The 26,752-nt window shown below is 40.2% G+C and overlaps 1 protein-coding gene across 5 annotated transcripts in view; it reads right to left on the reverse strand.

Moving 5' to 3' along the window:
* The window catches only part of USP48 (ubiquitin specific peptidase 48), a 95,572-nt gene that overhangs the window by 31,924 nt on the left and 36,896 nt on the right, over positions 1-26,752 (reverse strand). Inside the window, exons 6-15 of one of the 5 annotated variants that reach the window (XM_059376565.1) lie at positions 26,142-26,250; positions 23,995-24,128; positions 23,204-23,286; positions 18,397-18,576; positions 13,910-14,035; positions 12,266-12,415; positions 7,906-8,103; positions 6,682-6,796; positions 5,256-5,383; positions 2,638-2,709 (exon numbers count right to left, since the gene is read on the reverse strand). In XM_059376565.1, coding sequence (XP_059232548.1) covers positions 2,638-2,709; positions 5,256-5,383; positions 6,682-6,796; positions 7,906-8,103; positions 12,266-12,415; positions 13,910-14,035; positions 18,397-18,576; positions 23,204-23,286; positions 23,995-24,128; positions 26,142-26,250 — 1,295 coding nt within the window. Of the gene's footprint in view, positions 1-2,637; positions 2,710-5,255; positions 5,387-6,681; positions 6,797-7,905; positions 8,104-12,265; positions 12,416-13,909; positions 14,039-18,396; positions 18,577-23,203; positions 23,287-23,994; positions 24,129-26,141; positions 26,251-26,752 lie in introns of all 5 variants that reach the window. The other 4 variants (XM_059376564.1, XM_059376563.1, XM_059376561.1 and 1 more) reach the window with 4 other exon arrangements.

The following is a 26,752-nucleotide window of genomic DNA, read 5'->3' on the forward strand; positions in this document are numbered from 1 at the left end:
TCTGCAAGCAGGAAGATGGAAGATACTTATGGAAAATCTGAGTAGCCTAAGAACAGATCCCAAACAGTGGGAATTCCCCAGAGCAAGAGGCCAGCCAGAGGCCTCCCAACAGCAAAGCTTATCATCACCAGCCTCAGCCACACGCACAGCACCCAGAGAGCATCTCACAAAACAGAGGAGGTCGGGCCCACACGGAGGCGGGTTGAGGTGAGAGGTCACAACGCTGGAGACAAAAATCATACAAGCTGCCAGAAATGAAAGAAAAAAAGGTAACCTACAAAGAATGGCTTTGGACAAATGGTACACTGTAAGATGCAATTCCTTCCGGGTTTTGACAGAAAATAATTTCCAACAATTATATACCTAGCCTTTGCAAAACTACCTCTCAAGGGTGAGGACCTCCAGCAGATAATTCTCGCCTCTTTGTGACTCAGTTTACTTACTCGTGAGTATCACGGATGTGACAGTAATACTAATACTGACCACTCACGGTTGCTGTAGAGGCTAAATGAGTTAGTATCTATACCCTTACGAAACTAACAGACAAAAAACAAAATAAAACAACAACAACAACAAAAAACTAACGGACAAACGGTCAACATTCAGTTCCTGTGCACTACCCTCTTACTACCAGTAGTGTTCTACTACCACCACGAATGAGCTTTAATATAAACCGAATAGGTGAAGTGGGTTTCTAAGTAAGGTCCAATATCCTGCACCTGAAAACCTGGGTCCCACAGACACACAGTACACTAAAAAGTGAGGTCCACAAAAACAATCGCTGAGAACTATCCTTTTAAACTACTAGAGAGGGCGCCTGGGTGGCTCAGTGGGTTAAGCCCGCTGCCTTCAGCTCAGGTCATGATCTCAGGGTCCTGGGATCGAGTCCCGCACCGGGCTCTCTGCTCAGCGGGGAGCCTGCTTCCTCCTCTCTCTCTGCCTGCCTCTCTGCCTACTTGTGATCTCTCTCTGCCAAATAAATAATAAATAAAATCTTTAAAAAAAAAAAAACTACTAGAGTATGTAGGGGTGCCTGGCTGGGTCAGCGGGTAGAGCACGCGAGTCTTGATCTCACAGTCGTGGGTTCAAGCCCTTGCTGAAAGTACAACTTACGTAAAAAAATAATAAAATCAAATTCAAGATAAAATATAGCCACGAGTTGAGATCAGGCTGAAGACCTAAAAACCACCTCTTGTGCTCAAATTTTCAGCTGAGGAGTATAGCACAAGTCCTGAAATCACATTCAGCTCTGCCATGCTTTTTGTCACAACTGTGATGCTGAAATGACAAGATGAGACAAGAGGTGGGAAGACTGAGCAAAAGTCAGTGAAACGAGGGGTAAGATGACAGTCTGAGTTCTGACACTGTTTCAAACAGCAGGGAGGCACCGAGCAGGAAAGTCAGCGTTGTGTCGCAGAGGCCTCAACTCTCAGAAGGGAGGAACGTACCCCACTGTCTGCATCCTTGCTGTGATGCTTAAGGGAAAAGAAAAGCTGGTATGAAAGCGTCACGAGAACAACTGATGTACTCTTGGCTATTCACTTCACCTTCTTCTACCTACTCAACCTGCCAACCACACACAAGGTCGTGTCCTCTTTGCATCTGTGTTCCTCCTGTGCGCTCCTCCAGTGTAAGCAGGGCCAACTGGGAGGCAAGGTGATGGGACAGGAAGGAAAAATGGGCTTGTGGCCCTCCCCACGAGACGCAAATCCACACCCCAAGATGACTTCCCCTCCCAGCTGTATGGCCAATGAACAAGTAAGCACAGTCCTTCAACGACTCAGTGAAGTACAGTGCAACAATGTCCAAATGGCCAGGACACAAGTATCATTTGAGTGACGACTATAATCACTAATGTCCTCAAGGACTCCGGATATAAAAGGACTCGTGTGCATGCGGGTAGGCGCTGAGATACCATGCATTGGTACATAATGAACTGGTAAGAGCTGGATACAGTCAGGGATGGGGTGGGAGGTGCGGACACTTATGCATAAATGGCTTTGAGAAGCAAATGCCTGTTTGACTTTCACAGAGCTAACAGAATGGAAAACCGTGTCTCATATACAATCAGTCCCTTGCAAAAAGTTACTTACTAGAAATGAGCACTCCTTAAGAAAAATAATACGCAACCAAATACACAGGATAAATAAAAACCTGGAAATTATTATTAGGAGTACACAGCACACGGCAGCTGGTCATTAAATGAAAATGAAATGAAACCAGAAATAGCCCTGATAATATTAAAATGTATAAACACTTGTGAAAATGTTCAAGTAGAGCAAAGACTCACAGTCATGGGACATAACTGAAATTCTTCCTTTTAACTCAGATAGTCCTTCAATGTGGCAAGTGGCAAAAAAGTTTCTTTTCTAAATATGGGAAAATCCTATTTTGCTTTTTTTTTTTTTAAATTTCTTGCAAGGAAAGAGCAGAAGATATAAGGGGGTACTAGCGGGAAAACAGGAAGCAAGAAGCTAACCATTAAACAGGGTAAGACCAAGTGCAGGCTAGAAAGCCAGCGCTCCATCCTGACTGCCATGTCTGGGCCTAACCCTTAAGAAATGCGGCAAAACTCTGAACACATTTATGATATGCTAATATCAGACAAGCAAGGGAAGACGCATGCTTCTGGCTTACCATGTGGACAAAGAATGTCTTCATTAAAATTTAATTCCTCCTCCTCTTCTTTTCTTTCTTCTTTTGATTCATCTAATCAAAAGAAATACAGATAATAACCACTCTGGCTGTTATATTTGAAGTTCAAAGTAGCAGAGAGATATGACTGGGCACAATTTTGAACAAAGAAAACTTAAAACATTCTGAAAATTAGACCCAAGTGATTCCTACCTGCTACTGTTAGGAAGTGTTATATTTCTTTCCCTTAAAAGGAAAGAAAAATATCTGAATGGCAGTTTTCCTTTTTTCAAGATTTATATTATGCAAGAAAATGTTCCTTTTTTCAAATTGAAAAATACTTTACATATCCTTCCATTAATTCGAGTCAAGCTATTCAGAATACAGGATCATAAACCAAGTTAATCACCTACATGTCATGTCATTTTCACCCACCTATTCTTTCAGGGGTTGAACAGAAAGCTTCAGAAGACTAATGAGAAATAAGGACTTAACCTTTAACATGAAAAATATATATTAACAACTGAGCTTTTCCCGTTACCATTTCTCTTCCAATATTCATTTTTCCTATCTGTCTACACTGTGTCACCGTGAATTTGTAGTTGTGTATACCAGTTACACGGTCACATAAAAAGTCTTAAGTCTAAGGAGATTAGAATAGTTATCCATGGGTTTTAGTTTAAGTACATAAGACATTTAAAGAATATTTACTAACCATTAAAAAGCTCAGTAAAAAAACAGGCATAGGAAGGACACTCTATCACAAACACAACAAGAACTTCTTAAATAAAGGACCATGGTTGATCTCGATGGTAATTTTGAAAGGCAAACCCCTGACACTGCTAAGTCATTTTTCATGTATCAGACTAGTATTAGCTCATGTGAAAGGTTTATTGTTCATGTTGATAAAAGCATGGAAAAACAAGCCCATATATACTTTCTGGAGAAAATTTACCAATACGTATCAGTACATGGCTATTATAAATGGTTATAATTCTCTGATCCAACCATTTCTGGGAATTTATGCAAAGATGTAGGTACAAGCATATGTAAGGATGCTCACTTTATCTGTTCTTATATATTAATTGTACAAAACTGAAAAAAAAATCAGTTAAATAAATAGAATACATCCATACAATAATGTATGGATTCCTTCAGCCACTAAATAAGAAGAGCCATATATTCTAATAGAGGAAAATGCACGACTGCACCTACAGGACTGCCATTACTAAAAGACAAAAGAAAACCCCATTTATAGTGATTAAATTTGTAGAAAGGCTTCCAGATTTTACTTTGTACCTTCTGCTCTGCTTCAAGCTCTTAAAATCTCTGAATGGAGGAAGGGGGAGAAGAGAAGCATATTACTCTCAAACCAACATGAAAACTATTTTTAAGCTAGGCCAACATCAAGATACTGCCTATTATGGCACCTGACTTTACTTAAAAGGAACAATCACTCGGGTGCCTGGCTGGCTCGGTTGCTGGAGTGTGTGACTTGATCTCTGGGTTTTGATTTTGAGCCCTGTTAGGTGCTGAGATTACTTAAAAGCTTTAAAAAAAAAAAAAAAAAAGACCACGAACACATAAAGAAGTTTAAAAGAGCATCAAGTAAATATTTAACACAGTGTCACATGATGCTACTAAAAAGAGGGTTTTCAAAAAAGGTCGAATCCAAAAACATTAAAAGTCACAGCCTGAAACAAATAGCGGCTTTGAGGATTTTATTTTTTATAAAGTAAGAGTTGCTGAATTACTGTGTTGTACACCTGACAATAATAAAACACTGTGTGTTAACTTCCTTCAAAAAAATAATCCTAGTCCATTTATTAAAATAAAATATACAAAAAATTAAAAGGTAGTGATATGGGAAGAGCCAGAATATTCAGAAATTCAGAATATTTCAATAAAAAGGCTACGAATATTAAAAGATAATTTAAAAAAATCTGTGTATGTGATCCTAATAATTGGATAAGAGAACGAGGTGAGACAACTGCTTAAGGGTCACTAACTGTGCCTGAACACACTGATCAAACCAGTAGCTTCCAATTTAAACCTACGAATAATTTTTAGAGCCTTAATTCCCCTTGTATCTTACAAAACACTGATTATAAAATTCAATTTAGTGGTTGACCTATATTAACATAATTTCCTACTTGAAAGCATAGCTTCAGAAAACTCAGTAGAATTTATTAAGAAAATACTATTCATAAGCTGCCTTCTCTCCTGGATGAAAAAATGCAGAAGTACAGGGTCACTTTATTTGCCAAAGGCAGCCTGTAAGTGGGGCAGATAATCTATAACCAAACATACTGAGCTGACAATATCCTATGCGACTGGCAGCAGACTCACCTTTCTTAAAAATTTTAGTCTGGAGTAGAATTAAAAAGAATTTTGCCTGTGATTAACTAGAGCGACCAAGAGGAAAAAGGATGCCAGGGCACACAGAACTCCTCGCGTGAGCTGCTGTGCCCTTGCTCAACTTCAGTATAACTTAAACAATCTTTTTATTTGTTCTGAGACACTTGAGTGCTTCTGGTTTAATAAAAATGGCTTCTGAAATTGCACAGGTGGGAATTCTGCGGTGCCGCCCACAAGACCACCGACAAAGATTTTCACGTTACCTTTGTTCAAGGTGTTGCCGTTCATTTTCCCATTGCTTTGGTCTACATCACCGTCTTGTTCATCTAGTTGTTCAAGAGCAAGCTGACGCCAACTGCGCAGGGAGGATTTCCCTACCCAAAATCCATCACTGCTGCGGAAGAGAGACCATGTGAAATCATGCAAGTAACATTTCCTAATGCCCTCCCCCCTTTACATGTAAAGGTCATGAATGAAAATGAATTACAAACATTCGAAATTTGCTACCATCCACCTCTTTTTAAAGATTTTATTTATTTATTTGTCAGAGAGAGAAGAGAGCTAGCGCAAGTAGGCAGAGGCAGAGAGGGAAGCAGGCTCCCTGCTGAGCAAGGAGCCTGATGCGGGACTTGATCCCAGGACTCTGGGATCATGACCTAGAGCCAAAGGCAGCGGCTTAACTTACTGAGCCACCCAGGCATCCCCATCCACACAATTTTTAAACCAGTCCCATGTTTTGGCCATTTTCACTCTTCACTACTGAAATGCAGGTATCTCAGATTCTGTTTCTATCCCAAGTCTTACCTGCTTCCTCAATTACATTCACACCAAACACAACCCAATGAGCTACTTTCTTTCCCTTGACTACTACCCCAAAATACATACAGCCGGGCCTTCAAGCATACATACAGGTCCTCACATACACACATCCATGGAGTCATGAGGCTATCTGGAGAATGACCAAAAATTGCAAACTAGGTTACTCTTTATTTGGAAAATATAGAACATAAGTTAAACCTAGCCATAATAAGCACCATTAATAAATGCCACCTGAGTTTATTGGTTCCTGGGTCCAGAGGTCTGCTAGGGAGTGGCGCTGGGTTTTTCTGCCAAGGATGCTCCTCTGGGTACCATTTAACACACTCCGGCCTCTCTAGAGGGACACCTCCACACCTGAACATGCACTAACACACTGCCTTGGTCTGGTTGGACCTCAGATCCGTACCTCTGCTTCTACCTTTCTGATGAATGGAATACAGTCACAAAGGCTGGGTGACTCACCTTTGTTCATCGCAGCCACAGTGGCGATCACTGCACAGTCTAACCTCCCTGTCATCCACATCATTACTCCTCTTTCTTCAAAAACCCTAACTACTGGGGCGCCTGGGTGGCTCAGTGGGTTAAGCCACTGCCTTCGGCTCAGGTCATGATCTCAGAGTCCTGGGATCGAGTCCCGCATCGGGCTCTCTGCTCAGCAGAGAGCCTGCTTCCCTCTCTCTCCCTGCCTGCCTCTCTGCCTACTTGTGATTTCTCTCTGTCAAATAAATAAATAAAATCTTAAAAAAACCCCAAAAAACAAAAAAAAACAAAAAATCCTAACTACTATTGTCTATAAGTCACAAGCCATTTGGTTGTTCCCTCTTACAACTATTTCGGTTTACCGTCAACAGTATACGCTGTGCAACATACCCCTTGACCGTTGCCTTCAGCAGATTATTCACGGTTTTATAATCTTCATTCAGTTGGCTCTTCAGACGCAATACACGACAGCGTTCTACCACACACTCCTTACACAGGGCTTTCACTAGAGGTGGGAGAGAGGGACAGCAAATGAAGTCTGTTTGCGCACAGGTAAAGTGTCAGGACTTCACAGGACACAGAATTCTAAAGCAAAGTCACAAGTTTTGACAATAGGGAAAGCTGATCTATGGCCTGAATTATTTAGGTGGTACAGATTTCAAGACAGCAAAACTCGTATCGGCATAAACAAAGAACATGAGAGCTGAAACGTTGTAATATGCTAAAATAGCCTATGCCATCAAGTATAATATTCTACAAGGTTTAGACACATATTTTATGAGACTAGAGTTAAATAATTGAGGCTCTAAGTTGGGGGGAGACAACATTTCTGGGACCTATGTAACGTTAATTGAGAGCTTCATGTGAGTATGAAATATTGGGACACTTCAAAGCACAGAACACTAAAGGGGAAAAAAACCCACCAAAGACCAGTTTAAAACTCACAGTTGTAGGAATTCTATGAGATGTGATTCTCTGAAAGAGCTTATCACTGCTCAGTTCACTGATCATGAATCAAAAACAGATTTAGAAAGCAAAACTCCAGATGTGTACAAGAGAAGGCCTGGGCCACGCAGTTAAATACCAGTTTTTATGCAGTAAGTTGTACACATTCAGAGAACAGCACTTAATTTAGGAAAAGGAGGGAGCGTGATCACGCAATTTCGTTTTCGTAGACTCACCTATAGGGTGAAGGTGGGGCTTATGTTGCTGATAAAAATAAAATGTTTTGAGGAGAGACAACCAGAACCAAACAGACTACGGATACTATGTCGTTACATACAGCTCTATAGTCAAAGCAGAATCAAGCAGCTTCCATTCGCATGCTAAATAACCATCTAAGTAGATGTGCAATCAACCAGACCAAAGTTCAAGTACCTGAAGAGTACTGAACAAAGTAACAAAATACTACCAGATGGTTTTCTCAGAAGAAGGAAATTCTGTCAATGAAAAGTGAGGTATACTGCTACATAACTTCTATCTTTAGCCAATCCTTTCTGCAAAGTATACAGAACATTCGGACCGGCTGGCACAATCTGAGTCAGATGATCACAGACACCATAGGGTGAGGACTTCATGAATTACTTCGTAAGCAGAGAAGACACCCTGAATTACCAGTGAGTCTTGGTCCTCCCCCGTATCGACTATAGAAAATGTCAGCTGCGTATTCCGATATTCTCTTCATAATTGAGATCTTGTCAGGGTGAAGCTTGTCGTGGGAACACAGGCAAGCGTGATTATCGATAGGTTTGGTGGGTGTTGATTCATCCAACCACTTCTGCAGCCACTCGAGAGAGACAAATTCATAGGGCTCTGAGGAAGAAAGGAAAGAGTCTATGTATTTTTACCATTTTTTGACTAAGTGATACATTCGTATTCCTCAAAAGACAATGCAAACTCTGTCCAAAGTTAGCAGAATCAGAAGCAACACTGTTCAGGGGAAATGTTTGGGGACCACGACACAAAGCTCCATTTAACTACCCCTCTTCTGGTTCAAGGAGCTGTGCACGATAGGGACGAGTTGGCACAGTGCCCTATGAGATCGGCTGGTATTATTAACCACATTCTACAAAAGAGGCATCCACAGAGAGAAGTGTCTTGCTTGACAGCACAGCAGAGCTCTGATCAGGACACCCAGGATGGTTAACTACAAAGCCATGCTCCACGCCAGCTCGTAAATCACATAACCTTATTCCCTATCATGTTTATTTCATAAATGATTTTCATGAACACTTTTCACCAATATGTGATATACGTGTGGAACTGAAAATGAAACATCTGAGTTTTAAGTTAGAGATTAACCTCATCAGCTGTAACGGTTTATAAAAGCCTGTTTCAACCGCTGAATTTTTCTTCATCCAAGAGGACACTGTCAATTATAACGTACTTGATTTCCCCACCCCAAACCATATCATGAGCTATTTGTTACATTATTATATTATCTCAAAAAACTAAGCTATTTTAAACAAATTTCAGGATGAAGTTCACTAGAATTGAATTGTTACTGATTTTGAAGTTGCAAAAATTAAGATAAAACCAAACCACCTCAAACTGAATTTTCGTTTGGGAAAACTGAGTCCATGAGTTCCCTAAAAGTCAAAATTAAAGACAAAGGACCAGCTTTGATTACTTACAAAGATCTCCAGTGAGTCCCAGCATAAAACATAGAAGAAAACATACAGAGATTGAATTTACGTATTTGTATTATGTACTACTACTGATGAGATCTGAGGGAATAGACAATTCAACTCAAAGCCCATTTTGACCACTTTTATACTACAGGTCTAGAAAACCAATTTCCATCTCCAGATTAGTTTGACACGTTTCAATTTTTACAAAAACAGAACTCAGCATCGTCACATCCCTTATTTATGCTAAGACTGTACATTGTCAACTAAGAGCCTTCTGACTGGTCATCCCTAATGCCACTACAGAGAAAGAGCTCATGACTGCAAGTTGAGACCAAGGTCTAATCCAAGTTCTGCCACCAAGGAACTGAACTTGAGCAAGTCACTTAAACTCTCTATGCTTTAGGTCTTTTATTTGTAAAATGAAGGTAATAATACCTGCCTTCTACCTACCTCACAGGGATGTTGTTGAATGTAAAAGATAAGATAAGTGAAGCATTTTGAGCTTTTTGGAAGAAAAGAGATATAGAAAAGTTAATCATACATTCACAAAATATATATAAAGAGGAGACCTTAACATTCAGTATAGATTACATGGTCGTGGCACTTTACAATATATGATGGTGCCATTCATTAAATTTAAAATCCCTCCCAATTTTATTTGCCATTTATCACGTTGCATCTGCCAGGGACAGAGTACACTGGGTATCTTAAGAATGCAAAGACAAATGATCTCTATCCAAGAAAGGAAAGTGAACGTTTTAGCGTATCTCTTCTTTTCCCAAATACAGTCACATAGATTAAAATTTGTATTGATCTAAAAGCCATCAAAGGAGGGAAAACACAACTGTGACACAGAGCCACATTCCAGAATAATTTGGCAGGTGTTCTCATTTCCCAGAAGAGCAGACGACACGTGCTATGACTAACTGAAGAATGCAGTAAGGATCTCACCCTCACAAGAACGGCAATCTAGGAAAACTGCATGTGCACAAAGCACGCCTGCCCAAGGGCTGTCTGACAGGATTCAAGGTCCAGGACGGCCATACCCCTGACCCGTACGACAACAACGAGGCTCAAAGGCAGTCTATTCAAGACACCGTGCTCTGATCCCCTACCAGAGTCCCACAGAAAATGTCCAAGTGAAGCATATTCTGGTTTTGAGCAGTTTCATATGAATTAAATGTAAGATATTAAGATCAGAAAAATCATATCTGATTTTATAGTAAGAGGAGGAAGAGAGCAGGCCAGGGATTCTGATGTAATACTGTATTATTAATTCTGGCCATTTTCTAGATTCAGGGCACCAGTTTTAGTATGCTGGAGGACCCATGGGAGAAGAGGAACTGCGGTCATAGGTCTCTCTTTCTCTCGTTTTCAATCACTGTTACTATAAAGAACTGTATCAATCTCTGCCAAGAGTATCCCTGGGATCAGGGTCGAGCTCAAGTCTCAAGGTTAAGGCAGATTTGCTATAAAGTTTTTAAACTACAGATGCTTCCACTCTAGACAAAGACTCATGGCAAGTTCTTTATGACTTGTGATCCAGAAAAGCACCTGAGCAACACTTTCATCCCAAAAAGGAATGAGACCTCTATTTGCCAAGGTAGAGATACCAGTGTTTAAAATCTCAGCATTTAGCCAAACAGGAAAGCATTTGTTAAAATATTTACTACAGAAAATGTACATTTTGGTTAAAAGTTACTTCTAACCTTTTTTTTTAATGCTGGATTGAACATTAGACATTTTCTTTGGGGGAGTTATATAAAAAAAAAAAGTCCAGGAAAAACTGTGACATCAAAAATATTTGGAACACTCCACCTAGAGATAAAATTTGATTATTTAGAGGTAATTTATTTTAATAAAAAGGGCCAAAGGGTTTGTGTTCCCAATGAGGCTTGTATTTTAGGTAAGTGACTCTTCTTTAAATAGGTTTGCAAACACAGGTAGGATTCAGAAAATGCTTAGCAAAGACTTGGATTGGCAGCACAAAACCATGGTCATCTGCTTTGGGATTTTTCAACATCTTAGCATAACATAGATTTTCTACCATGTACGTTTACTGCAAATGGGAAAAAAAAATCATAAAGTTCATAATTTGCAAAAGTACTGATAAAGAGCCATATTCTAAGAACGTAAGCACAGGTTCTTCTAGACTAAACGAAAACAGCCAAGAGAAGCCCAAGTATTAAGCACAAGTGTTAACCTGACACATCCAATCTTTGGGTGATGCAGCAGTTTTAAAGAGTGGTTCAAAAACGGCATTTTACTTTAGATTCAGTCAGTCCCAGTCTCTCGTCCAGTGAAAGCAGGAAACTGGGGAATACAGTTCAAAAATAGATTTCTAGGTCTCAACTTTTTTGAATAAATTTAGAGATTTGAATCATATTCATTTCCAAATAATTTCCAGTAAAATAAGGTCAGTCTAGCACTTTAGAATCATCCCAACCCTTGGGACAGAGTGAGAGTAGCAGGTTACAAAGAAAGGTCAGAATCAAGTAAGATATAGTTCAGAAAGAACTTTTAAGAGCTATTCTTACAGATTTAGCAATTTATAATTATCTTTTGTTTAAAGTTATACCAGTAATAGAAAATTAAGATATGAAAAAGACAAAACCACAAATACAATTATGCTTGAGTATTTATTTTCTAAAATTAGGATTGAATTGCCTCTCCTTTACGCAGGAACTGGGCATGGGGAATTCTGTCTATGAAACGACAAAGATAGCGTATCATTACTGGTGGCACAGTAGCCTGGGAAAGTTGGGATTTTCTTTCTAAGGCACTACACTAGGTAAACTTGCATTAAACATACACAGTAAAGGGATGAGCTGGCTCATGTGGGATAATTCTTAAGAAATGAGGGGTCAGCAGAAAGCTCTCCTATTCTTGGCAGAATATTTGATATTAAAATTTCAGATCAGTCTACCTGTATCATAAAAATAGTATTCATAGAAAAGAGTGCCGGTTAATATGGCCAGGGCACACACTGTGCAAGGAATCAACAGTCAGTTGCTTCCATAGTTATCCAATCAGATCTTTTGTTAAGAACAAATTAGTATCTTACAAAACAAAAACGTCTGTAAGACTTATATATACACAGAGCGCTGACCTAAACCTTGTAATTTATTAAGAGCTTCCCGTTCTTAAAGTACATGATAAATGAAAATTCTAAGGAATGCTACACATCACACTGTTGCTGGTTTACACAGTAATTCTGCAGCACTTCAGCGGCACGAGTAGGGTAAAGGAAAAGGTTGGGGGAACGTTTGTTCATATACATCTGCGAACATGAAAGAGACAAGGCACGTCATGGCAACAGTGCTGTCCCAGAATATCTTACAGACCAGCTCCAGCAGGTAACCTTTGGTACAGCTCCTTAACCTCTTCGTGTTTAGCTTTTCCTTTGTCCACGCTCTGCTTGCGCATCTCGGCCATTTCAATACACCACTCCTCAAATTTGGAATTATCGCGATCTACCAGCTCTTGAAGAAAGGCTTTCCAAACAGAAAACAGAAAAAAATTAGGTTTTCCTGTTTTCAAAGACAAAGAAACACACGGATCTCTGAACTATACCAAATACTGGCTAGGATTCTGGTGGCAATTTCCTCCTGAAGTCTCCCTTATTGGGACAGACGTCCACCTGAAGGCGAAAGTAAAACTTCCATGAGCCACTAGAATAATACTGGCTGATGCCCGACCTGGTTCTCCACGTCACCAGCCAACTGGAGCCAACAAATGGCTCAGAAAGTACCACTCGGAACTGAGGATGCCACAGAGCACAGACAGAATTACGTAAAATAACAACTGAGGACGGTCCTCGGGCCAGTAGCAACTCTTCTTCTTCTTCTTCTTTTTTTAATTAAGTAGGCTCTATGCCCAACATGCCGCTCAAAATCACCACCCTGAGATCAAGAGTCGCAGGCCCTACCACCTGAGTCAGCGAAGCAGCCTTCAACTGTTCCTTTTTAAAAACCCATAAAAATTAATTAAAAGTGGCTAAAACATATTTGCATGCTTTACAAATTAAACCAAGTAAATCATAATGGCTGATTTAAACCAAGTAAAACTAAATAGCTCTTTAAATACATGCTTTGCAGGGTGCCTGGGGGGCTCAGTGGGTTGGGCATCTCTCTGCCTTTGGCTCAGGTCATGATCTCAGGGTCCTGGTATAGAGCCCTGCATCAGCTCTCTGCTCAGCGGGGAGCCAGCTTCCCCTCCTCCCCCACCTGCCTCTCTGCCTACTTGTGATCTGTCTGTCAAATAAATAAATTCTTTTCATAAATAAATAATGCTTTGCTTACCTATAGAATTTAAACTGTTTTTGCTTTTCTTTGCGAGGGGAGGGGTCAGTGAAATCACTCTGTTAAAGGCTCCTTTATTTTGAAAACTCACCACTTTTTTTTCTTAAAGAATTCATTCTTGGGGTGCCTGGGTGGCATAGTTGGTTAAGCGTGTGCCTCCTGGTTTCAGCTTAGGTCATGACCTCATGGGTTATGAGACTGACCTTCTTGCTCAGCAGAGTCTGCTTTAAGATTCTCTCCCCCTGTCCTTCCCCCTTTCATGAGTGGACACCCCCCGGGCCCACGCAATGCTATCTCAAATAAACAAATATTTAAATAATCTCTACACCCAACGTAGGGTTCAAACCCACAACACAACATCAACTAAGCCAGACAGGTGCCCCCAAAACTCATTATTTTATTTTTATTAAGTAGGTTCCATGCGAGCATGGAGCCCTACGTGGGGTTCCACCTCATGACCCTGAGATCAAGACCCAAGCTGAAATGGAGTCAGATGCTAAACCAACTGAGCTACCCAGATGCCCCAAAACTCACTACTTTAAAGCAAATCTGTGTCTATATCTACTTTTACCAACATTTACCATATGCAACGAACCGATTTTGACAAAAGGAGTAATTTCCTGTCATTGACCTGTAAGCATGATATTTTACAGTATTTGCCTTATGGATTCTTGGAAAATGGCTCACCTGGTACCTGAATAGCTGTGGTGGGTTTTTCTTGAGTTTGTAGTCTATATACCAACATATACGCATTTCGAGAGCAGTGAGTTCCTTTGCCACACTTGGGTTTACGTGTCTGGGACTTAGAAGGTTCTGCTGAGGTGGAGAAACGAAAGGTAACGAAATTAGAATGCCTTTTGTTGGTCCATGCTTTGCAGGAGAGGGACAGGGGGAGGGCCACAGAACACAACTCCCACAATACACATTTAAGATGCTTATTCTTTTATTATTTTTTAATTTATTTTTTAAGTGGGTCCACACCCAGTGTGGAGCCCAACACGGGACTTTAACTGATGACCCTGAGTTGAGATCACGAGTCAGATGCCCAACTAACTGATCCAACCAGGCGCCCCCACACTTAAGGTACTGTAACAGAGACCTAAAACACTAAGAGGCAGGGGCGCCTGGGGGGGCTCAGGGTCTTGGGATCAAGCCTCACATCAGGCTCCCTGCTCAGCGGGAAGCCTCCTTCTCCCTCTCCCACTCCCCTTGCTTTTGTTCCCTCTCTCACTGTCTTTCTCTCTGTTAAATAAATAAAATCTTTTAAAAAACTTAAAAACACTAAAAGGCAATACAAATTCAGCATGCTCTTTGGATGTCTGAATATTCAGACACATTGACTACCCTCCCCCGTTGTGCGCCACATTCCATTTTTAAAAGATGGTAAGTACTTTTCACAAAGACAAACCTAGAAGCAGAAAACTGGTGTTACTGCAATGAGTTTATTTTAATGTTGGCCTCAGATTCTAAAAATAAATCCAGATTATTTTATCACAAACTGATGGCTCCCTGAGAGGAGAGGGCAGGCTGATGGGTTAAATGGGTGGTGCGGGTTGAGGAGTTCACTGGTGTGAGGAGGGCTGGGTGTTAGATGCCAAGTTTTGAAAGGCTATACTGTGCACCTTAAACTAATATAACCCTGGATGTTAACTGGAAAAAAAACCAAAATTTAACAAAATAGTATGTTCATTAAAATGCTAAAGATAAAGATTAGCTGTAAATTCAGTAGCAAGTAGAAATATTAAGTGTTTTACAGGTCAAGTTTATCACAGGAACATGATCTTCAAAATGGTGCTGAGTATCTCAGGGTAACCTTCCAGGGGGTGAAGAGGCTTAGTTCTGGGGAAATCAACAACCAGATCTTCAATTCCCTATGTTCTTTTCTAAACGCAACCCACCTCAATGCTATGGTTCTACTCGTGGTTTCTGCCTCTCCTTTCTCAGTTATCTTCCCAGATCCAAAAAAAAGATAGAACCTCTCCCCCACAGATTAATAAAGTTTTAGCCATGTAATTAGAAGAGATGTTTACAAGAAAATTTTGCTTTGTTCCATTCGGATATTTGTTAACATACTGATATTGATCGATTATGTGGTGATATTTATAAAATTTTTTTTAAAAAGCTCAATGCAGGAGTGCCTGGGTGGCTCAGTCGTTGGGCATCTGCCTTTAGCTCAGGTCATGATCCCAGGGTCCTGGGATGGAACCCTGCATCGTATCCCCTGTTCAGCAGGAAGCCTGCTTCTCTCTCTCCCACTCCCATTCCACCGAATTATGTTCCCTTGCTTTCTGTGTCTCTGTCAGATAAATAAAACCTTAAAAAAAAAAAAATTAGAAAGTTCAATCCAAAAGAACTTTTGAATTATTTAGAGATTTATGGTTATAGAGATCTTAAGTATAGTCCACTAGAACAAAATCCCATACAGTCAGTTATAACATAAATACTAGCGTGGGAGAAAGAGTAAGGGTTAAAAATGTCCTGTTCTAAAGACCCATCCACAAGTGTCTTTTGAGAAGTTGATACTATGTTACTAATTTCATCTGGACTCTCTTAAAAGAGTGATGTTACATTTCCACTATTTATGTCAGAAATCACATTATTTGTAGCTACTTAAAATCATGATAAAAAAAATATTGGATTTTTGGGGCGCCTGAGTGGCTCAGTGGGTTAAGCCTCTGCCTTCGGCTCAGGTCATGGTCCCAGGGTCCTGGGATCGAGCCCCCCATCGGGCTCTCTGCTCAGCAGGGAGCCTGCTTCCCTTCCTCTCTCTCTGCCTACTTGTGATCTCTGTCTGCCAAACAAATAAATAAAATATTTTAAAAAAATATTGGATTTTAAAATGCTCAGGGAAGGGGATGCCTGGGTGGCTCAGTGGGTTAAGCCTCTGTCTTCAGCTCAGGTCATGATACCAGGGTCCTGGGATCAAGCCCCAAATCAGGTTCTCTGCTCAGCAGGGAGACTGCTTCCCCTTCTCTCTCTGTCTGCCTCTCTGCCTACTTGTGATCTCTGTCAAATAAATAAATAAAATTTTTAAGGAAAATAAAAGTGTTCAGGGAGGGACACCTGGGTGGCTCAGTCAGTTAAGCAAACTGCTTCTTGGTTTCAGCTCAGGTCATACTCTCAGGGTTTTGAGACGGGAGCCCTGTGCTGGGCTGCGTACAGAACCTACTTGGAATTCTCTCCCTCCGCCCCAGCACTTTAACCCAGGCACCCCTCTTTTTAGAATTTTAAAATTTATTTATTGTTTAGGAGTCCCTGGGTGGCTTAGTGGGTTAAAGCATCTGCCTTCGGCTCAGGTCATGGTCCCAGGGTCCTGGGATCGAGCCCCGCATCGGGCTCTCTGCTCAGCAGGGAGCCTGCTTCCCTTCCTCTCTCTCTGCCTACTTGTGATCTCTCTCTGTCAGATAAATAAAATCTTTTTAAAAAATTATCATTTAAAAAACAATTTAGGACTATCTATATATGAGAATACTAAACAAAACAGCCTTAGCAATGCTTTTAATCCTACAATTCTGAATAAAATTAAGATGAATCAAATAAACTTCAGTTAAGAACAGTTAAAGCCATATCTCAGTTTTGTTCCCAGAAAGATTCTCATAATTAAAAAAAGAAAAGAAAAAAATATATATATATGTAAGTGGGGCGCCTGGGTGGCTCAGTGAGTTAAGCTACTGCCTTCAGCTTGGGTCATGATCTCAGGGTCCTGGGATCAAGCCCCGCATCAGGCTCTCTGCTCAGCAGGGACCTGCTTTCCCCCGCCCTCTCTGCTTCCTACTTGTGATCTGTCAAATAAATAAATAAAATCTTTATATATATGTGTGTGTGACACACATATATATAGAAGCAAATGTTAAGAACCTCAGTATTAAAGTCAGAGGAATATAGCTGAGTATCTATAAACATCGAAATGTGATTTAATTTTTTGTAGTATTTTCTATTTTCTCTTATTCTTATTATTAACATATATTATTTGTTTCAGGAGACAGGTCTGGGAGTCATCAGTCTTTCACAATTCACTGCTCACCATAGCACACACCCTCCCCACTGTCCATGACCCAAGAGCCCCTTCCCTCCCATCCCCCTCCACTCCAGCAACCCTCAGTTTGTTTTCTGAGATTTTCTGAGATTAAGAGTCTCTTATTAAGAGACAAACTCTAGGATTAAGAGGTTTCTCTCCCTCTCTGATTTGTTTCATTTTTTCCTCTTTCCCTATGATTCTCTGTCTTATTTCTCAAATTCCACGTATCACCGAGACTATAGGATAACTGTCTTATTTTGCTTAGCATAATACCCTACATGTGATTTAAAAATGGGAACTCCCTCTACAAAATATGAAAACATGGTTCCACTTAACATCCACAGAAAGATTCCCTATATGCACCAAAAGCCAACTCGAACGGCCATGCTCCTCCCTCACACCTTGAGAAAGTGGATTTGATTAAGAACAGTGGCAGGGGACAATCCTTTTCTAGTACTTAGACTCCATAGTCGAAACCTCACTCAAAAATGACAAACACAATAATAAAGTGATGAGAAGCTCGGCCAAGATGGCTCCTACTGGAAGAACCATTCACTTCTGCGGGAAGTGGGAGTAAGTGTGTATTCTGGGCCAAGAACACGGACTTGGTAACAGCTATTCGCCAAGTACTCCTGATGGCAGACCTCATCACTACAAAACAAGCAGCTCACCCCTCAGAGGTACTGCTCACATTCCAGGGATGGGAAAAGACACTCAACAGGATAGGCACTGTTCTCAAGAGCAATGGTGCCCTGCTAGAGCTACTTCCCCAAAATGACCCTCCTAACCCAAAGAAAAGGACTACAAATTCTACTATGTTCAATCTACTGTTCATCAGTACTGTTTAAGCTTGATAACCTGCTATCCTCTCCCCTTTCCATCCCTGTTCCTACCCAAAATTAAACTGGTTATTGAATATTTGCCTTCAAACTGCACTGAAACCATTACAGAAACCATCTCTGGGGGAGAAAAACAATTTTTTTTTTTTTTTAATTCAGGCATTGCTAATAAACGATGTTCAGAGACTTTACGTGTGTTTAAGAAATGCAAATATCCAGAACCCAATCTTGGGCCTTAAGATTATCACAAAAATTTCTAGTTAAAACAAAAAAAAAATTTATATTTTAAAAGGGCACTCACAACTTAAAGGTTTTACCTAGATCTTCCTCAATCCCTAGTTGTAATTTCTTCCCCTCCATCTTTTCTATGTCTTCATCATTAAACTTATACCATTCACCGGACTGTGGATCTTTCACATGGGCAATGTAGTGGCCAGAATATGCACTCACTCCTCTGTGTATAAGGACTGCACTGAGTTCATACACATAGGACCCACCTGGAGAAAGAGAAAGGGAGAAAGTGAAAGAATATATTTCTTCTTATATCCCGAGTCTGAATTGTAATGATTAAAATTGTTTACACATCTGAGAAAATTCAAAACATGTCACCTACAATAAAACAAAAATGTGACACCTAAGATTAAAAAAATTCAGTTTTACAAAGTAACGTAAACACATCTTAAGCAGCTCACTGCATTAACTCTCCATTTCTTCTGCAAAATTTACAGATGGAAAGAAAGCTCTGACATTCTGGGCACCCAGGTCAGGGTTACGAAGCTATTCTGTTGTAGGCCTTGCCCTTCTGCAAGCTAGCTGAGCTATATGCTGTTCCTATTCTTGCCACAAAATTACTTACACAAACTAACCAGATGGAGTGTGAAACTAAAAAGCTATTGATTCAAAAAAAAAAAAAAGAAGAAGAAGAAGAAGAAAAATGTTTTAGGAATAACTGAAGGTAAGTCATTAAGAAAAACTGCTGTCACTGGGGCGCCTGGGTGGCTCAGTGGGTTAAAGCCTCTGCTTTTGGCTCAGGTCATGATCCCAGGGTCCTGGGATCGAGCCCCGCATCGGGCTTCCTGCTCCACAGAGGAGCCTGCTTTCCTTCCTCTCTCTCTCTGCCTGCCTCTCTGCCTACTTGTGATCTTTGTCTGTCAAATAAATTTAAAAAAAAAAAAAAAATTTTTAAAAAAAAAAGAAAAAGAAAAACTGCTGTCAAAATAGGTGTAGGCCAAGGTAACTGGAAACAACCAGGATAGATAACATTAAAAATCTAGAATGATTCTGCACTCAGATTTCTTTGTAAGTATTTTTAAATTCCCATTTCACTTTAAATAACCAAAAACAAGTCACAGCCTATATATTATGCATGTGGTTTATGCAAGAGAAGACTTTACCCATACATCAAGATACCAGCAAATGAATGAATACTGACATTTTCAGATACAAGTTGAAAAAAATCTTTTAACTAGTTACAGTGGGGAAATTACATATGTACTGGAAAACATCACTTCTACACATTAAAAATCAGAAACCAAATAAATTCATTAGCAACCCTACAATACAGATGTAACCACTATTAATACTCTAATAATAAATTAACACTACTAATTGCACTATTAATACCGAAACCCACAGGTGCTAACAAATCATTAACATCTTTCTACATCCTTAAATGTTCTTCTGGAACATATCATAAGGTATAATACATCGAACCACTCCCATATTGGACATTTAAACCAGTAGCTTTTATTAAAGTTAAACAATAATTACTACCTTTTTGGCAGAATAGTCTTTGCACATATCCTTGACGATTTCATCACTGTAACTTCCTTCAAACTGCAAGAAGTGAGTCACAAGGCAGAGCCAATCACCCATTCAACAAACATGCTGCACACTTTTAGGAACACAGGGCTATAGCAGCTGAGTAAAAGGAGAAAGTCTCTGCATTCTTTCAGCTCAGTGGGGGATTCAGTAACACAGATTAACACCCACCTGACGACCCTAGCTGAAAATAATTAAAAAAAATACTCAGATATGGACACCCGGGTGGCTCAGTCGGTTGGGTATCCGCCTTCAGCTCAGGTACTAGGACCAAGCATCACACAGGGCTTCCTGCTCAGCAGGGAGTCTGCTTCTCCCTCTCCAGCTCTGCACCTCCCCACTGCTCATTCTCGCTCTCCCTCCTTTTTATTCAAATAAAATCTTTACCCCCCCGCCGCAAAGAAAATTCCAGGGGCAATGACCAACACACAATCGAAGATAACCAAATACAGAAGAAACACGGCAACATTAAAAGAACCCACCCAGACAGCAAAAATTAGGCTGCACAATATTCTAACATCAGTCAGGGATTACGAAACTAGGCTTTCTATGTTTCAAGAAATGAGAAGCTTGAAAATCTATTCAAGTAAAAGAAAACCAAAGAAAGTGACGCAGATGTGAATCAGAGGAAGTATCAGTACTTACCTTAAGGGTGACTGGACTAACTGATGCAGTTAAAAGATATAGATCAGAATTCAATTTTTTTGGTATAAATCTGAAATTCCTCAATATAAGAAGTCTGAGAGGCAAGCAAACACACAGCTAGGATGGTGTTTTTCTCCAGCTACCTTCAACCATCAGCCAGATGATGGAGCAGAGGAGGGGAACAGTGCAAGACCTTGTCCTGGGTTAGGTTTCACCCAGCACCATCCCAGAAGGAAAAAGGGAATCTCAACTCTGATGTTTAGGGATGGAAACTTACATCGTCAAACACTAAACCAAGCAAGCAAGCAAATAAATAAAATTAATAAAAATAACAGAAGAGACTGCCATAAAAGCCAGATTAGAGCCTATGATAGGGCGGGGCAGGGGGAAGCATCTGTTACTGGGAGGGACACAAAAGAGACTTTGGGGTCATAGGAAAGTTCTGTTTCTTGAGCTGGATGTTGCTTATGCAGATGTCCACTTTGAAAGAATTCTGCAAGCCACACATGTTTGTATTTTGGACTCTTATGAATGCATTACATTTTATTATAAAAAGTAGGATAAATGGGTAGAGCGACATATATGATGCAGACAATGGCAGGATAAGGGAGTGTGTGCCTCCCCCGCCCCCAACCCTGTGGGTGGTTGCGGGAGGGTGAAGACAAGACCACTGAAGCAGACAAGTAGGAAAGAGTGCCGACAATATGAGTTCCTCATGGTATTTCCTAAGTTAAATGATCACAATAAGCCAAACAAATGGAAGCAGTAACCACAACTGTATTACCAAGAGACAACAGAGACATTTTCATATCACGATACCACTGTTCACCTGAATTCATGCTCATCCATTCGTTATACTAACAACTTCAGAATTCTGGTAGTTTTATTTGCTCCCCCTTGAGCAAGAAGCCTGATGTGGGACTCGATTCCAGGACCCCGGGAATCATGACCTGAGACGAAGGCAGATGCTTAACCGAATGAGCCACCCAGGCGCCCCTGTTTTTGTTTCTTTTCTTCTTTTTATTTTTTTTTAAAGATTTATTTATTTATTTGACAGACAGAGATCACAAGTAGGCAGAGAGGCAGACAGAGAGAGAGGAGGAAGCAGGCTCCCTGCTGAGCAGAGAGCCCGATGTGGGGCTCGATCCCAGGACACTGGGATCATGACCTGAGCGGAAAGCAGAGGCTTTAACCCACTGAGCCACCCCGGCGCCCCCGTTTTTGTTTCTAATTAAGTAGGCTCCACACCCAATGAAACGCGTTACCCCAAGATCAAGAATCACGCTCTCTGCCCTACACTGGGTATAGAGATTACTCAAAAATAAAATCTTAAGGGTGCCTGGGTGGCTCAGTCAGTTGGAGCGTCCAACTCAAGATTCTGGCTCAGGTCATGATCTCAGGGTTTTGGGAATGAACCCCGTGTCTCTCTCTCTCTCCCTCTCTGCCCTTCCCAACCCATGAAAGCTCTCTCCCTCTAAAAATAAAATCTTTCAACAAATTATTAAAAATAAAAATAAAATAAAAGCTTATTACATTTAATCAACACACTAAATTTAGCTATTTCTACAGGTTTTTTTGACCTACCAAGTCTACTTCCTAATCGTCTCGTCTTCCTTACCGTATAAACTGGACAAATACAAAATAAGCTTAGTAACGATAAGAACTATGCAAAGTCATGCAGTGGCGTCAAGAAAAGTGCCAATTTTATACCTATGTTTCTGACCCCTGAGACACCACTAGGCTATCAGACATCTCTAATTTCAAACAATTACCTAACAATTTAGGCAGGAAGCAAATCACCACACACGGTGAACTACAGTTACATTCATTCAGTCAAACAAAACAAAGACCAAGTCCAAGAGCAAGGTCTCCAGCTTGTTTCCTCCTCCACTGAGTACAAATCTGAAACCGTGGCACTGACAGACCACACGTTTTTAAAGCTCATTCCCCAACCTCCCCGATGGCTTCTTTCAAAGGTTTTTAGGGCTTGTTTCTATTGTAAGTCGCCTCTAGAAGCTTTTGTGGCAAGAGACAAAAATTATGATCAAATTTCTATATTAACAATTTAATAAATAAGATCGATCTGAGAAAGGACGGGAAGCAGTCCCCTCCAGTCAGGGGAAGAGAAACAAAAGGGTCAGATTCTTTTCTCTTTCAGGTACCATCCTGTGGAGTGAGGCGATGACCCCCAAAAGGAAAAGGCAGTAAATTACTTCTTCTCAAAACTATGTCATAGCATAAGTTTCCTAGAACTCATCAGTCATCACAGATAGGAAGACCTACAGTATCAATATTGGAATTATGCCACCCAATGGTTTTGGTAAGATTTTTTAAAAACCTGGAGGCAGCTCAGACAGACTTAATTTTATGAGGGATTGCAGACATGGCATTGATACTAAGGTACCCCGCGTGGGTTCAGAGAGTAAAACACCGTCTCCCCTTTTTATTCTTTTGTAGATATTGATGAACCATGTAATCCCTGTGGTGTACTTACTCATGGAAAATGGAAGTAACATCTCGACTTGCCTAAAAAGCCTTTATTCCCAGATAGAGGTTAGCAAAGTATAGTCATGAAATGCTATTCTGTATGCATCACAAGCTGACCACAAGTTACAGTCTCTGGGCATTATAATTACCACTGCTCGGTAAAAATATTACCTTTATGTTCCACATAAGGCTCCATATCCAAAATTTCTGAGAAGCCAATGTAGGTATTCAGCTTTTTCTTATGTCCAGTTTGCCTAACCAAGAGGAAAGCTAATTATATTTATATTTAAAACAATCATAAAACAATGTATAAGCTCTACCAGCTATTTTAATAAACTCAATGGTACCTAGGTAAGTTGCACTCAACAATCTTGCTCAAAAACTTGTACGATTAGAAGTCAACATAAATTATAAGAAGTCTTATAATTGGGGGAAAAAAATAGGCTAAAAGTATGAATTTAAAATGTTGATTCCAAACTTACTTTCAGAAGTTTTAATATAATCACAAAAGAGAGCTATATAGATGCTCCCGCTTCATAGAAGTAATGCGCATGTGCACATATTTCCTTTAATTACACAATCAAGATATATTCCCATGGGGGTTGGGCAGGTTGGAAGACTGTAATAAGTAGAAATTTACTCTAGTTCTTTTTCAAAAATACAGAACATCAAGATAATTCAGTTCTTAACCTATGTTTGTTTTCCTTTGCAGTGTTTAATCATTAATAGAGTAAAAATAAGGGTTTCCTACTTTCCTAGTTCTTCCTCAGATATGGCTGGCTTCCGTAAGAAATTTGTGATAAAACCGGCCATTATTGGCATTTCAAAAGGGCAGGTCCCAACTACAACTGTCATTCCCAAATATTGAGTTTCAAATTGGAGAGGCTATTATCTGTCTATGGTAAAATCTCTACGCATTAGTCCACGACGAGCAGCAAACACTGCTCCTCATACATATTTACCTGTCGAAGACAAAACGCATCAGCTGTAAGTTCAGGGTGCAGGGAAGGCTCAGGAGCCTGATCTTCCTTGTGGCATTCTGTTTACTTTGACAGTTTTCACAAAAGTATCGATTGTCTCCCTCTAATTTTTCTTCCTGATCAGAAATAAGACATTACTTTAAAAATATTAGAAGACAGAAAGCTTTTTTTTTAAGTAATCAAATGTCTGATTGTACAGCATAATTTCATTTTAAGTAACAGCCCTCGCAACCTGTTGAAGATCGAGCCACTCTAAGTAGTGAAAGACACCCAAGTTAGAAGGCACTACTTAGAAGTGATATTAATTTGCATACAGTGATTTAAAATTGTTGGGGCTCTTTCCCAAATGTGTGATTTTTAAAAGTACTTCTCAAAAATAAAAAATCATAAATAAGCACTTGACGCAACCAAATTAAGAACAGTGGAAAATGGTGGAAATTACATATGGGCACCAGAATACAGAACTACATAGATCATATATACAAAATCATACACAGACACACACACGAGTCACATACAGAATTAAAATTGCTGAATCATGCTGATGGGATAAATTTAAAAGACCTCAGGAAATTCAGTGGTATAGCTTGGTGGTTTTAAATTTTTCCTGTTGTGTCCTAACTTACTGGCCGGTCCTTCTGCTCAGCATCATTTGCTAGCTCCTCCTACCTCCCTGAGTCCCTGTGTCTGAATGTCCAAAGACTCGGTCCTTGGTCCTCGTCTCGCAGTCCTGATTTCAACCAGCCCCCAAAACCCCGAACCACATGCCTCAAATCTAACACACCCCAAAGTAAACTCCCAATCCCTCTCCCTAGCCCATTCCTCCCACAGCACCTCCCAGAGCAATTCTGGCAACTCCATCCTACCTGGCACTCAGGACAAAACTTAGCAATCCTTGACTCCTTCCTTTTTCTCCAAGTCCAGTCAGCAAACTCTATCAGCTCCACTTTGAAAATATATCGAAAATCCAAACAAGACAGTACCCAGATCTGTCCTGTTCAAACAGATCACAATTCTAAGCTTACTACCCCCGATGACATCTCCCCACACTCAAAGTCAAGTCTCTGGCCAAGGCCCACCAGGCTCTACTGAACATGTTCCTTAGTTACCTCTACAACATCCTTCCCCCCTTTGCTTGTCCACTTCAGCCACAGTGACCTTGTTGTTCCTCAAACCACCAGGCACTTTCTTGTTGTTTCAAGCTCTGCACTTCTGCCCATTTCCTCCATGGCTCACTCCTTCACCTTCAATCATTTTATTTCTAACAGCAACCAACCCCACTCTCATCCCTACCACATCTTCCGTCCCCTTCCCAGATTATTCTCCGCAGTACTTGCTCTAGGTGACACACTACATATTTTACGGTCGTTCCCCAGTCCCCACACCACTAACATTACAAGGCAAAAGTTTCCGGTTTTGCCCACTAGGGTTATCCCCAAATACCAAATCAGTGTGCAGTTAAGCACTCAACCAGTAACTAGCTGAATGAATTCAGGAAGTATCTGAAGTAGGCTAAGAGTTGTGCTAAGAAAGGAAAAAAGGTACAAAAATATCTTAAGAAAGGAAGCTATAGCGTAAGCTTGTCTATGATACCATGTGCTTGTTCTCACTTGGTAACAAAGGTTTCCCCAAGTAGCTTTCCCAACTCAGAAGGAAAGGGAGCCACTCCCGTCCCTCCACATGCATCTACATACACATCTACATACACAGCAAGAACAAATCCGGAGTGGAGGGGCTGAAGAATGACCAGAGTGATGTTTTTTTTAAAAAAAAAAAAAAAAAAAAAAAAAAAATTGCATTCCACACCTTGTAGTTCTCCTTAAATGAAAAGGCAATTTAACTGGATTGTAGAGCTCAGATTTCCTCAAACACTCCACCACCCCTAATCATCCAAGTTTTAACACAGAACTTTACATGTAAAATAACTGAAAGAGCCCCAAATTATTTTAACACACAGTCTGCTTCAGCACTTTAAAATTTACAGTTTCTTCCAGATCATTACAGAAACAGAGATACTTCATATATGAAAAAGGCTATTAAAGAATTTACCCATTAAATCAAAAAACACGTTCAGAATAGTATTTACTGGTTAATGAGCAGAAACAACATATACGCCAAAGTTCGAATACCTTCAAAAATTCTGAGATGCAATCTGTTAACTGCTTGTGGCCTTGGATATTTAACTCCAGTTCATAAAACTTTGATAAAAGCTTAGACTCTCTGCCACACTGATTGCAACTGTAATAAAACAGAGCGGTAAAATTAAGATCAGAGTAGAAAAACAATGAAGTTCCATTATATCACACTCTAAAACTATGGGAAGCATTTATTTTCCCTTGGTTTTCGGTCATGGAAATTATTTACACTATATATTAAAAATAAAAAACAGGGGGCGCCTGGGTGGCTCAGTGGGTTAAAGCCTCTGCCTTTGGCTCAGGTCATGAGCCCAGGGTCCTGGGATGGAACCCCACATCATCCTCTCTGCTCAGTAGGGAGCCTGCTTCCTCCTCTCTCTCTGTCTGCCTCTCTGCCTACTTGTGATCTCTGTCTATCAAATAAATAAATAAATTCTTTCTTTAAAATAAATAAATAAATATTAAAAAAAAAAAAAACCAGGAAGTGATTGGTGAGGCATGTAGTTTATGATCAGGAACAATTTCAAGAGGCGTTTTACGTTCACTCTCAGTACTCTGCTGGCTCCACTCTTGTCTCTGAGTGCACAGCATCGACATCCACTACG

The sequence above is a fragment of the Mustela nigripes genome, chromosome 14, assembly GCF_022355385.1.
Source record: "Mustela nigripes isolate SB6536 chromosome 14, MUSNIG.SB6536, whole genome shotgun sequence".
NCBI classification, from domain to species: domain Eukaryota; kingdom Metazoa; phylum Chordata; class Mammalia; order Carnivora; family Mustelidae; genus Mustela; species Mustela nigripes.